A 12526-nucleotide genomic window follows, 5' to 3' on the forward strand; every position below is an offset into this window, starting at 1 on the left:
ATTCCTGCAATTAAGAAGCCTGAAAAGTCATGCAAAGTTTGCATGGAAGGAAAACAACCACGATTGCCATTTGCGTCAGAAACTGCTCCAAGAGCAAAACATGCCTTGGGAGTTGTACATTCTGATGTGTGTGGTCCATTTCCAGTAGCATCGATTGGAGGGAATAAATACTTTGTGTTATTTGTTGATGAATTCACAAGAATGACATGGGTATCCCTTATTAAGTTTAAACACGAGGTGTTTGATGAATTCAAGAAGTTCAGAATGAAGGCTGAGAATCAGAGTGGTCAGAAGTTGAAGATTCTTAGAACTGACGGTGGAGGTGAGTATAACTCCAAAGAGTTCCAGAAGTTCTGTGAGGAGAATGGAATTGAGCATGAGGTTACTGCTCCTTATACCCCTCAACACAATGGTCTTGCTGAAAGAAGAAACCGCACTTTGCTTGATATGGTGAGAAGCATGCTAAAGGAGAAGAAGCTTCCTCAGAAGCTCTGGGGAGAAGCTGTTGCCACTGCAACGTATGTACTCAACCGATGTCCTACGAAGAAGTTGAAGGAAATAGTTCCAATACAGAAGTGGACTGGAGATAAGCAAAGTGTTAGTCATCTGAAGGTGTTTGGTTCTGTTTGCTATAAACATGTTCCAGAAGCCAGAAGACAGAAGCTGGATGATAGAAGCAAAGTGATGATTCTGATAGGGTACCACAGTACAGGTGCATACAAGCTCTATTGTCCAGAAACCAATAAAATTGAATTCAGCAGAGATGTGATTGTGAAGGAATCAGAAGTTTGGAATTGGGATAAGTCTCAATCTGATTCTGATGTTAGAACTTCTGAAGAAAGGTCAGAGTTCAGAATTTCTGAGGTTGAAGTAAACTCTGACGTTGATTCTGACTCTGATAGTGATCCAGAATCTGATGTTCCAGACTCTGATGTTCCAGACTCTGATGTTTCAGACTCTGATGATCCAGACTCTGATGACCCAGACTCTGATGGTAATCCAGATTCTGGTGGCAATTCAGACTTTGGAAATATGCCAGAACCTTCAGATGGTCAAAGCTCTGGAGGAAGTCAACCATCTGAAGGTAGAAACTCTGAAGTTGAAGACTCTGAACAAGTTCAGAGACCACAAAGAGTCAGAAACATCCCCAGAAGATATGCAGAATTTGACATGCTGCAAGACACTGAAGTAGACTCTGAAGGAGAAGTTATTCAGTGTGCCATGTTAGTAGACTCTGAACCCATAAGTACAGAAGAGGCTCTTAAGCAGAAGCTCTGGCTGAAGGCCATGAAAGAAGAACTTGATGCTATAGAGAGAAACAAGACTTGGAAGCTGACAGAACTTCCAAAAGACAAGAAAGCCATCAGCGTCAGATGGGTTTTCAAGCAGAAGTTAAAGCCAGATGGTTCAATTGGCAAACATAAAGCAAGGTTGGTAGCCAGAGGATTTCTACAGAAACCTGGGCTGGATTACTCTGAAGTGTTTGCACCTGTAGCAAGACATGAAACAATCAGAATGGTGATTGCAATAGCTGCTAACAGGAATTGGCCTCTGATGCATTTAGATGTAAAATCTGCATTTCTGAACGGTCCATTAGAAGAAGAAGTTTACGTGTCACAACCTCCTGGATTTGTGAAAAAGAATCAGGAAGGGATGGTGTACAGATTATACAAAGCTCTATATGGATTGAAACAAGCGCCCAGAGCTTGGAATCAGAAGATTGATTCATTTTTCAAGAAGCAAGGTTTTCAGAAATGTGAGATGGAGTACGGTGTCTATGTTCAGCATACTTCTGAAGGAAATATGACTCTGGTATGTTTATATGTTGATGATATACTGCTGACTGGAAGTTCTGAACAGGAGATAGCCAAGTTCAAGAAAGTTCTGATGAATGAATTCGAAATGACTGATCTAGGCAAAATGACATACTTTCTAGGGATGGAATTCAGATACTCTGAGAAAGGTATTATTTTGCATCAGCTCAAGTATGAATTAGAACTTCTGAAGAGATTTGAACTGGAGAATTGTAAGATTGCTGTCACACCTTCTGATACAAATCAGAAACTGGATTCTGACTCTGATGGAAAGGATGTGGATGCTACAACCTTCAAACAGTTGGTTGGTTCTCTGAGGTATTTGTGCAATACCAGACCTAATATTTGCTATTCAGTTGGGATGGTTAGTAGGTTCATGAGTAAACCTAAGTGGTCCCATTACCAAGCTGCTGTCAGGATTCTGAGGTATATCAAGGGAACTCTGAAGTATGGAGTATTATTTCCTTCTGGAAGAAAGGATGAGTCAGAACTTCTGAGTTATTCAGATTCTGATTGGTGTGGAGACAGAGTTGACAGAAGAAGTACGTCTGGGTACTTATTCAAATTTCTGGGAGGTCCCATTTCTTGGTGTTCCAAGAAGCAACCTGTTGTGGCATTGTCAACTTGTGAAGCTGAATACATTGCAGGTGCTGTTACTGCATGCCAAGCTGTGTGGATTCTGAATCTATTGCAGGATCTGAAGATTAAAGTAAACAAACCTCTGAAGCTGATGATTGACAACAAGTCTGCAATCAATCTTTCCAGAAACCCAGTGTTGCATGGGAGAAGCAAGCACATTGAGACCAAGTATCATTTTCTGAGACATCAAGTTCAGAGGGGAGTGTTAGAAGTTGTACACTGCAACACTCAGAAACAGTTGGCAGATGTTCTGACGAAAGCTATCAAGACTGATCAATTCATCAGATTAAGGGATGGAATTGGTGTTACAAGTTTTGATGGAATATGAATTAAGGGATGGTATTAGAAGTAATTCATATTTATTAGTTTTACTATTTTCTTAGCCCCTAAGTTTGTTAGAGGGTATTTTAGTATTTTATTATATTCTAGTAACCCTAGTTTTAGCTTATAAATAGGGTGACAATCATTGTAACTTTTAATCATGTTTTGTAGCCGTCATTCTCTTAATAGAATATTCATCTTTTATTCTACCTTTGCACCAACACGAGGAAGAAAAAGAATAGTTAGGACTCCATTGTCCTCTCAAGTCCACCTGCCAAGGTGATTTTGCCTTATACCCGAGGACTTAATCTAGTATAACCAAACAAATTACATAACAAACACAAAGAACAACTTTCTTTGTCTTCTCAAGGATCCGACTAAAACCTAGTTTCCTTAAGGAAATACAAACAAACAGTTTGAATAAGCTTTTTGTGTTACAAGATGCTTCTACACAAGCAAATTTTACATAAAAGAAATGCAAAACACTTAAAGAAAAACTGTGCACAAAGTTGATACCTTTTCACGTAAAATATATTTTTAAAAAATGTTGTTGCTCAGTCACTTTTCTTCAAGTCTCTGAGCGGTTTTCTCTCCTCTTATTTTCGTTGTTGGTTTATTCCCTACTTAGCCACGTCGGGGTGTATAGAGGTTCGGGCTTTGGAGCTTCCATATGAGGGAGGTCATATTGACTTCCATTGTTGTGCATTCCCTTTTATCCCTCTAAAGTGCATAATATATCTTTTTGGCTGCGTAAAACAAATTGATCTTCATGAAGGTTGTGGTACTTGAACTTTAAGTGCACGAGTGAGGCTACGACATCCAGTGCTACAGTGAAGGGCCTACCAAGGATGCAATTATAAAGGATCTTGCATGGGATGATCAAGAACTGAGTGTCGATGGACCGAAGATTTATGTTCTCTCCTACAGATACCGTTAACTCAACATATCCCCTGGGACAGGTGGTTATTCCATCGAATGCTTGTAGATTCGAGTTGTTATATTAGTAGAGGATATCACATGAAATTCCCTCGTCAATAAAAATATGTGAGACTTTAAACTGTCATACGGTATCCGTGATTACTAGGAAGAATAATTCATTATAAATACCCTCATCCTTCTTTGAGTCTCGAACTCTAGCATAAATCGATCGGGGACTTTGGATGACGAACTACCTTCATTTCTATAGACGACCATCATTTTGGAAAATTTTCTTTTGACCGTACTTTTGGAGGGTATGTTTGTCGGGGATACGCCATTGGTGATGGCAATGATATATAGGCATTTGCCTTTGTCATTTCCCCTTATTTTTCCGCTGGGAACGACTTCAGAAGCTTTCATGGAGGATTTGGTCTTTAGAGACTCTTCTCAATCTATTTTTTCACCCTTAAGACATTCATACATCAATCCTCTTTTGATAAGTGCTTTAATCACGTCTTTAAGTTGGATGCAATCATCTGTGTTATGACTGTGTCCTTTGTGGAAGAGGCAATACTTTGATTTATCTATCCGGGTAGATTCCAGAACGGGGTAAGGAGGTTGGGTCCCAGCCTTCTGGAACTCAATATTGATGCATTCTTGGTAAATCTTATCCTGGGAAGTATTCAGAGGTGTATATTTGTTGTATCGGCCGTATGTCCCCTATCAATGTCCTCTTTTTTACAACGGGATTCCTTCCCTGTCGGGAGATTAAAACTTGCATCGACGGGCGAGGTCAGGTTATCAAAGCGAGTATTCAGCTTTCTTCCAATGTCATGTATGGTTGGGCCAGGTTTAGCATCTTCTGAGTCGTTTTTTACCTTCTTCTTTCCTAGCTTGGTACAAAAATGATGGTCACAAAGGAGTCCATTCTCGAAGATCCAACATTGGATGGCTTTTTCGGGTCCCTCCACCTCTACTGCAATCTGAGTAAATCGATCAATGTTTGATCGCAGGCTCTCCTTCTCTACTTGCATGATTCTACTAAAGGTTGATATAATAATCAATTGCCTATTTTGGACGGTGAAGTGGGTGTTGAGGCAATCGCAAAATTCCCTCATGACTTGATACGACCATCGGAAAGATCATTGGATCACAACCTAGTTGATCTGACCAAGGTTAATGCTAGCAGCTTGCACTTGGAAGCATTTTTATCATTGTAGTAATTGAACCAGTTATTGACGAGTTAGACATGTTCGTCGGGGTGTACCTTTCCATTGTACTCTTCCAATTTGGAAGGCTTTTACATTAACTTGGCAATCTTTTCTAAGATTCAGATACATAAGGGATTCTTAGGTTGCACCTTGTTTGACTGGTATTCACCACGATCCAGTGATGGAGCGTGACTCCCTCAGTCTCGGCCCAGTCTCTAGGGAGGAACTGCGTTTCCCCCCATTTGAAGTGTCTTTCGACTTCTGGACTTTGCTTCCCTTTGCCGTGGACAGTTTCGGATGGTAGGAATGGTTTCTCCTAGATATGGCCTTCTGAGTTGAGTTTTCCTGGGGTTGAACATGGCAGAGACTTTATTTCAAGCGAAGGAATAGTTCCTCTATATCCTTGGAGTTCTGTTGTTGAACGATATTGTAAATACAATTGAGAAACTTGTTCGCACCTTTAACGTTTATGTTTTCTTCGTGGATGCCAAAAACATGCAATACCTCTGGTCTCTTAACAAGAAGAGAAGTTGGAACTCTAAACGGGTGTGCTTGGACATTCCTTATTCTAGGAGAAGGAATGACTAGATATGGCTGTGGAGCAACGTCAATGTCGAAATTCACTTCACCAGGAGGAAGAGTGGTGTTTGGCCGATTAACCATCGCTGATACGAAGGAAGCAAACTTCGTGCATGGTGGCTGAACGATAGCTCTAGATCCATCCATTTCTATAGATAAAAGAAGTCATAGATGCGGAGGATTGAAGATCCAGAAACTTGATAAATTACAATAGGTGTAAAATTTTAATACCCAACCGATGGAATAGATAAATTCAAAAAGTGAAGAATCATAAGAACGCAGGAATTGAAAAGTGACTCCCCAGATGGTGCCACTATTATGTTTTGGGACAAGAAATACAGATAGATGCGGAAGCTTCGACAGAGTAAGGCTTCCGATGCGGTTGAGTGGGGTGTATCTGCAAGGTTAACACTTAGACGCTCAATCCAATGTGTGAAAGACTAGAGCGTATTGAAGTTGTGTTTGAAACTTGTTACTTAAAATGGAGTCATTCCCAATATAAGGGGAAGGATAATAGTTTAGCTATCTTTCAGTCGTAGAATTCGGAGGACCGTTGGAAGTGCCTGAGACGTAAATCTTCTACAGTGAGGTACAAGATAGTCCACTGGTCAGGAGAAGATTTTAAAAGTGAAACTAGATAGTTGGTTGATATATTTTTGTCCGTTAGTGGCCTATCTCAGGGTGGTCGGATTGAGACGGATATGGTCGGCCCATAACACCAGCTCTTAAATTTTTTAATTTTATTAGTTTTTTAATTGACACCTTTCTTATTTGTTATTTCTAAATTAAAAAAAAATCTATTCACCCGGTTGGAGTACCAACGGATATGAAATGTCACTTAGCCGCCACGCTTTGAATCACTTCTTTTTTCGTTTTTACTTTTAATTTTTTTCAATTGGCGCCATAATTATTTTCTATTTCCAAATATAAAAAATTATTCCCTCAGTTATGGGAGCCAATCGATAGGAATACCCAACTTCGCATTGCAATTGGTGTTTTTTTTTTAATTTATCTATTTCCTCGGTTGGGAGGTCAAAGCAAGAGAAAACCCATTTCCAAGTATATTTTTCAGAACTAAACTCTAGCTTTTATTCCTTTTTGTATATACATTTTTTCATTTTCATTTCTCCTTACCCTTGACGATTTTCATCTTCATCTTTTCCATTGAACCTCCATAAACGAAATTGAAACCCAACTTTTATAAAAGTGTTACAAAACTTCATCTCTTCCAAGACACACACACACACATACATATATATATATATATATATATATATATATATATATATATATATATATATGTGTGTGTGTGTGTGTGTGTTTTTTTTTTTCAAATCTTCTTTTCTTCCCTTCAAATGCCATTAACACCAATGAAGATCGCAACGATAAAACTTGAAACACAAGAAAGACAACAAAACTCAAACAAAGCAAGGAAAGAAAACAAAGCATCCTTCACCATGGTCGTTGTCTTTTTATCACGTTTTCAGCATGTAAATCACTTTATCCATGCAAGTACCTTAGAAATGTTAGTTTTTATTGTTATAAATTCTTTAATATTGTGATTGAGGGTTTATCTATGTTAGTAATATATGTTGTTGCCTGAAATCATAAAATTTGGTTGTCATTGTTCTTTTGTCCATAAATAAATTTTTTTGGTCTTTGAAGCTATCCACGAATTCACTAGAATTGTTAAAATTTTCACAACCTACAACAAGAGAAGACCACCCTAATAACAAAATATAATAATTAGATCTGACGACCATGACATTGATTGAACTGATTCCTCCACATTACAACAAGAACAATCTTCCTTCCTAAAAGTGATAAAACTCTCAAAATGCTATCGACTCCGACAAAAAATATAGTTTTTGAGTTAGACACACAAAAAAAATACAAGAATAGACCAAAAACCTCATATATATATATATATATATATATATATATATATATATTTTCAAGAAAGAAAATATTCTTACTTTTCAAATCCTCCATGTTTATAGACATTTTAAATTCTAAAATTTTCAAATAAATCACATGGAATAATGATTTGACATGTCTATATAACCTCCATTTCTAAACTGATAAAACTTTCAAATCTAAATACCAAACCATTGTCCTACATTATATTACCTTACCTCTAGTTCTAAAATGATAAAACTTACAAATTTGAATATCAAACCATTATCATACATTATTTTAATTACCTCTAGACAATGTTTCACTCACTTCAATTTTTCTTATACATCCATATAACAAAATAAAAGAAAAAAGGATTGCAAAAGTCAAATGTCTTTGATCCCCAAGAATTTATTTCTTCTTGTAATTTGATACATAGGTACATAAATTGTTTAGACACAAAAGGCAAAAAGATAGGTTCCACCAGTATAGTTAGAGAAAACTCCTAGAGAGACATTATATCCATGACCAACATAAATGCATCCATTTCCAATTGATATGCCTCCATACACACTGCCTCCAGTTGCATATGACCATAAAATGCTTCCATTTCTTGCATTCATTGCATAAATGTGGCCAGATAAATCTGTGGATCCACCAAAAACAACTTCATTTGCCACACTAACAGGGCCACTAACAGTACTATTTCTAGGGTTAGCAGTGGACCAAAGAATTTCTCCATTTGTAGCATTCATTGCCACCCATCCTCCAGTTGTTGTATTCATATTTGATGGTAAAAGTTGAAAATTAACCTTATTTGAATTTGCACTGTTGGTATAAATTCTTTTTTCATCACTTGATGCACCCCATATTCCTCCTCCTCCTATTCCACTAGGACCTGCTTGCTGCAATGTACGATAATATCAGATATTTTGAAGAGTTAAGGAATCAATATAATTTTTTTTTCTTAAGTTAAAAAAGTTATTACCGTAGACCATAGAAGAGTTCCATTGTTCCGATCTAATGCCCATGCAAATCCACTTTTCTGAACAGCCACAACAATATCTTTCTGAGTTTGATTTACATGTGTTGTTAACATCATTGGTGCCTCTCCAAAATCAGAATCTGGAAATGGACCTTGAGGTGGACAATTAGGAGTTGAAGCATTGTTACAAGCAATAAACCATACATCCAAACCTCCTAATTGTTTGTACCATTTCAAACTACCATTTTCCAAATCAAGGGCCAACATTGAATTCGAGTGGTTTTCTGGTTCAATACAGATGTCTTGTTCAATAGGACTAGTTTCATTATTTTCTGTTGCTTGACATTCAAGAATGTATTCGGGGGCGGAATAGAGATTTCCAGTCGCAATATAGACATGTTTTCTGTGAACATCAATGGAAGGACTACTTCCCCAAATGGCAGCTCCTGCATATCCTCCTATTTGACCATTGTTTTCCGGCAACATATAGGTTTGCCATTGGATCACACCAGTTCTAGCGTCCAGTTTTACAAAGCTTCCACGAAATGTACAACATTGTTCAATTGCTACTTGTTCTTCTAATGAAGATGTTCCAACATAGTAACTCCTAAAAATAAAGTGGTTAGCATATGAAAATTTTGAGGTAAAATATGAGAGAAAATTTGTAAAGTGACTAACCCATTGTAATATGTTCCAGACATGGTAACAAAAGCTCTAGGATGATTATCCAAATGTGTCAACCAAACAAGTTCACCAGTTGTTCTATTAAGACCAACAATAACTGCTGGTCCATAAATTCCCATAATCAACAAATCTTCAGCCACAGTTGGAGTTGTCCTAGACACTGTCCCATTTGCATTAAAAATAAACACAGTTGCATTCAAACCTGTCAAATCCTTCAAACTTTTCTTCCAAACAAGCGATCCATTATTTTGTTTTACTGCATAAATGTTACCATTCCAGCTTGGAAAATAAACAACACCATCATATATTGTTGGTGTTGCTGTAATATCTTGGCCTGCAAAGAATCTCCATTTTAAGCTTAGGTTTGGTGCTGTTGTGACACTGATATCATACTCATTGTTTGCATATCTTCTGTTGAATAAATCTCCACCATGGTTTAGCCACTGATTAGCAGATAACAAGTTAGATTACAGAATTTAGAAATAATTGTTTAAATCTCAAAAGAGAAATACTAACTATATCTTACATTTGATTCTGAGCTTTCAACAAAAACTACTGCCACATGAACACAAAACAACAGTAAACAAACAATAATATTTTCGATCCTCATTGACATGTTACTTGAACCTGAATATGTGTGTTTACAAAGTTGGTTTGAAATGATGTGAATGTGATCTGATGATAATATATCATAGGCTATATATAGCCAATGAAATTTGACATAAGAAGTAATTGTATTATTTAGTGATCCAAATAGTTTGTCAAAGAAAGAAAGAACATGCAGAGACGTCAATTATGATTGAGAGAGATAGTTGGATTTTATTGTTATAGATTATAAGCCTTAAATATTGTAGATGCTAAATGGGTCTAGCTAGGTTTCTCCTTAATAAATTTGAGGTAATTTATTTATGATGACATAACATTTTGGTCATTTTTTTTAATATTTAAGAAGTGCAATTAACTTCATATAGAAGAAAAATAATGAAGAGGTGTATGAAGTTGTTCTTTGTTAATAACATAAAAAATCAATTAAAAAAAAACTAATAAATAATAAATGATAAAAAGATTTTTTTTGTTGATTAAAATAATTTATAATTGAGTTTCAAACATTTGTATGGAAAATACATTTTTTTATAGATCAAACTCTCTTCACTTTTCTTTCTTTTTGCATCGCTGTTATCCTACAATTTAACTTCTTCCTAAAGTTTGAACCATCTTTCGATTATATGTCGCCATATTGCTTCTGCACCATGTCGGTAGGTGTGTTAGTTTTGACGGGTGGTGTATTTATAAGAAGGGGAGGTTGAATTGTGTATACTTAAAAATCGTTTTTCTTCTGAACCAGTAAGTTTAAATTCTGAACAACGTTCAGATTCTGATATCAGATTTAAAACACAGTAGCGAAAATGTAAAGTTTAGAAGTAAATGTAAGCAACACACAAAAATTACTCTGGTTCCTCTCCTCAACTGAGAGTAACCCAGTCCCCTTGCCTCAACAAGAGTTTTTCACTATAATCAAACAAGTTACAAATTGCTCAAGCACACTTGCAAGAGACTTCAATGCTCAATCACATTAGAAATAAACTTCCGCTCAAGTCCTCAGACAAGAGACTTCCTTTCTCAATCATCCTAGAAAGAGACTGCCTTATTCAAGTCCTCTGACAAGAGACTTCCTTTCTCAATCAACCTAGAAAGAGACTTCCTTACTCAAGCACGCAGGCAAGAGACTTTATCTACTTTAGAAAAATGTTTAGTAGACAAGATATCTAAGATTTCTAAGATTTCTAAGATAATCAAAGATAAGAAATCTTATGATCTTTTAGCTATAACAGTTACAGAAATAACACCTCAAAGTTATGCCAAAGATCTTGTAATGCGTTGTGATGTTGTAACCTTCCTTTGAGTCTTCAACTTCCTTTTAAAGAGACTAAAAAAGAGTCGTTAGAGGTTTTTACCATAACGTACAAACTTAGTGAATAATTATGTCAAGAGATACGTTGGAGACTTGCATCAGGTCTGAAGCTTTATCCATTAAATAATAGCATTGCTCTTAATATCTTTCATCGTACTAGGTATCTATTAAAAGGTAGAACAGTCTAAAGGTGTCATATCCCTTTTTCTTGAGCCTTGCAAAACGAAAATCCTAAATGATTTTATCCAGAAATCTAGGGCTTTCATAAGACAAGACTACATTGGTTCAGTGCACTGATCAACTGCTCTCCACGCCTTTAGAGTCTGATCTGTGATCAGAAAATGGGTCATGAGGCCAGAGTCTAATGCCTTCAGAGGCGATGAACTAGTTCAAATACTGATCAATCAGTTTCTGACTTTAAATTACTTCTTCACATATGCTAACAATCAAGATTAGTTCTATGCTTGTGATCTTGCACACTTAAGCAAAATGTTAGCAAACCCTATTGTTCTTTAAATACTCTGTTATCATCAAAACTTTTCAAGGGCATAAACAAATCTTGTTTTAACAATCTCCCCCTTTTGATAATGACAAACAAATGTATTTAATAATAATGGTTAGTGATTTAATTAACACAGTCTAACATCAAAGTCCGAGGTTTGTAAGCTCCCTCTGAGTTAGACTTAAGGTGAGGTTTGTACGCTACCCCTAAGTCTGATAGTCCATTAAGACGAGGTTTATAAGTTCTTATTAACTCCTTATCTATGTTAATTTAAACCTATAATTTTAATCAACAAATTCAGTCATCAAGGTATGAGATTTGTAAGATTCCCCTGAGTTTGACAGACCTTAGATTGAGGTTTGTAAGCTATTCTTTCAATCTGACAGTTCATTAAGATAAGGTTTGTAAGCTTTCCTTAAGTACTTGTCTTTGTTTAATTGAAATAAGTCATTTAAGCTCAGTGGTAATAAATTCATTCAAAATAAATTAATAAAATTTTGTTTTAAATAAAATTATCCTACTATAACAATAACCAACAACCCAATATATATATATATTTAAATCTAAAAAAAAAATGCTTAAATACTTCAATGAAGATAAAAAAAAACTTGAATCTTGAAGAAATTTATTTTGACAATGTTAGTTATAAAATAAAAAAATCAAAATAATATTTAACAGATAAAAAAAATGAAAATAAAAAATCTAGGCTGTCTTGAAATTCTTAATAATTTATGATGAAAATTAAAAGCTGAAATTTGAGAAAGAAGAGGAAAAAATGTTGGAGGAGGAAAAATATTGGAAGAGGAAAAATGGTGGAGGTGAAAAAGAAGTTGAATCTGTGTTGCGTGACAGAGAGAAAATCTGGAAATATATAGAATAATCAGCCACGTGATTTTCATTTCAAAACTTTCCCTCATAAACGTTTATTTAAATTTTTTTGAATTTAATGTTGCGAAGTGATTTTCACGTCTGAACTTAAATTTTGAAAATTTTAAATTTCTCTCATCTGCCAACTTGTGCACGCCTGACTTTTTTATTTTACGTGGCAAAGATGTGAAGTGAAAA

The 12526-nt window shown here is 35.9% G+C and overlaps 1 protein-coding gene across 1 annotated transcript; it reads right to left on the reverse strand.

Annotated features, from left to right (window-relative positions):
- Positions 1–7830: 7830 nt before the first annotated feature.
- LOC127131982 (uncharacterized) lies at positions 7831–9663 on the reverse strand. The gene is made up of 4 exons (XM_051060852.1): positions 9574–9663; positions 9042–9490; positions 8367–8970; positions 7831–8283 (listed from the first exon to the last, which is right to left on the reverse strand). The coding sequence occupies exons 1-4, from the start codon at positions 9661–9663 to the stop codon at positions 7831–7833; spliced, it is 1596 nt and encodes a 531-aa protein (XP_050916809.1).
- Between the last annotated feature and the right edge of the window lie 2863 nt (positions 9664–12526).

The sequence above is a fragment of the Lathyrus oleraceus genome, chromosome 3, assembly GCF_024323335.1.
Source record: "Lathyrus oleraceus cultivar Zhongwan6 chromosome 3, CAAS_Psat_ZW6_1.0, whole genome shotgun sequence".
NCBI lineage: Eukaryota > Viridiplantae > Streptophyta > Magnoliopsida > Fabales > Fabaceae > Lathyrus > Lathyrus oleraceus.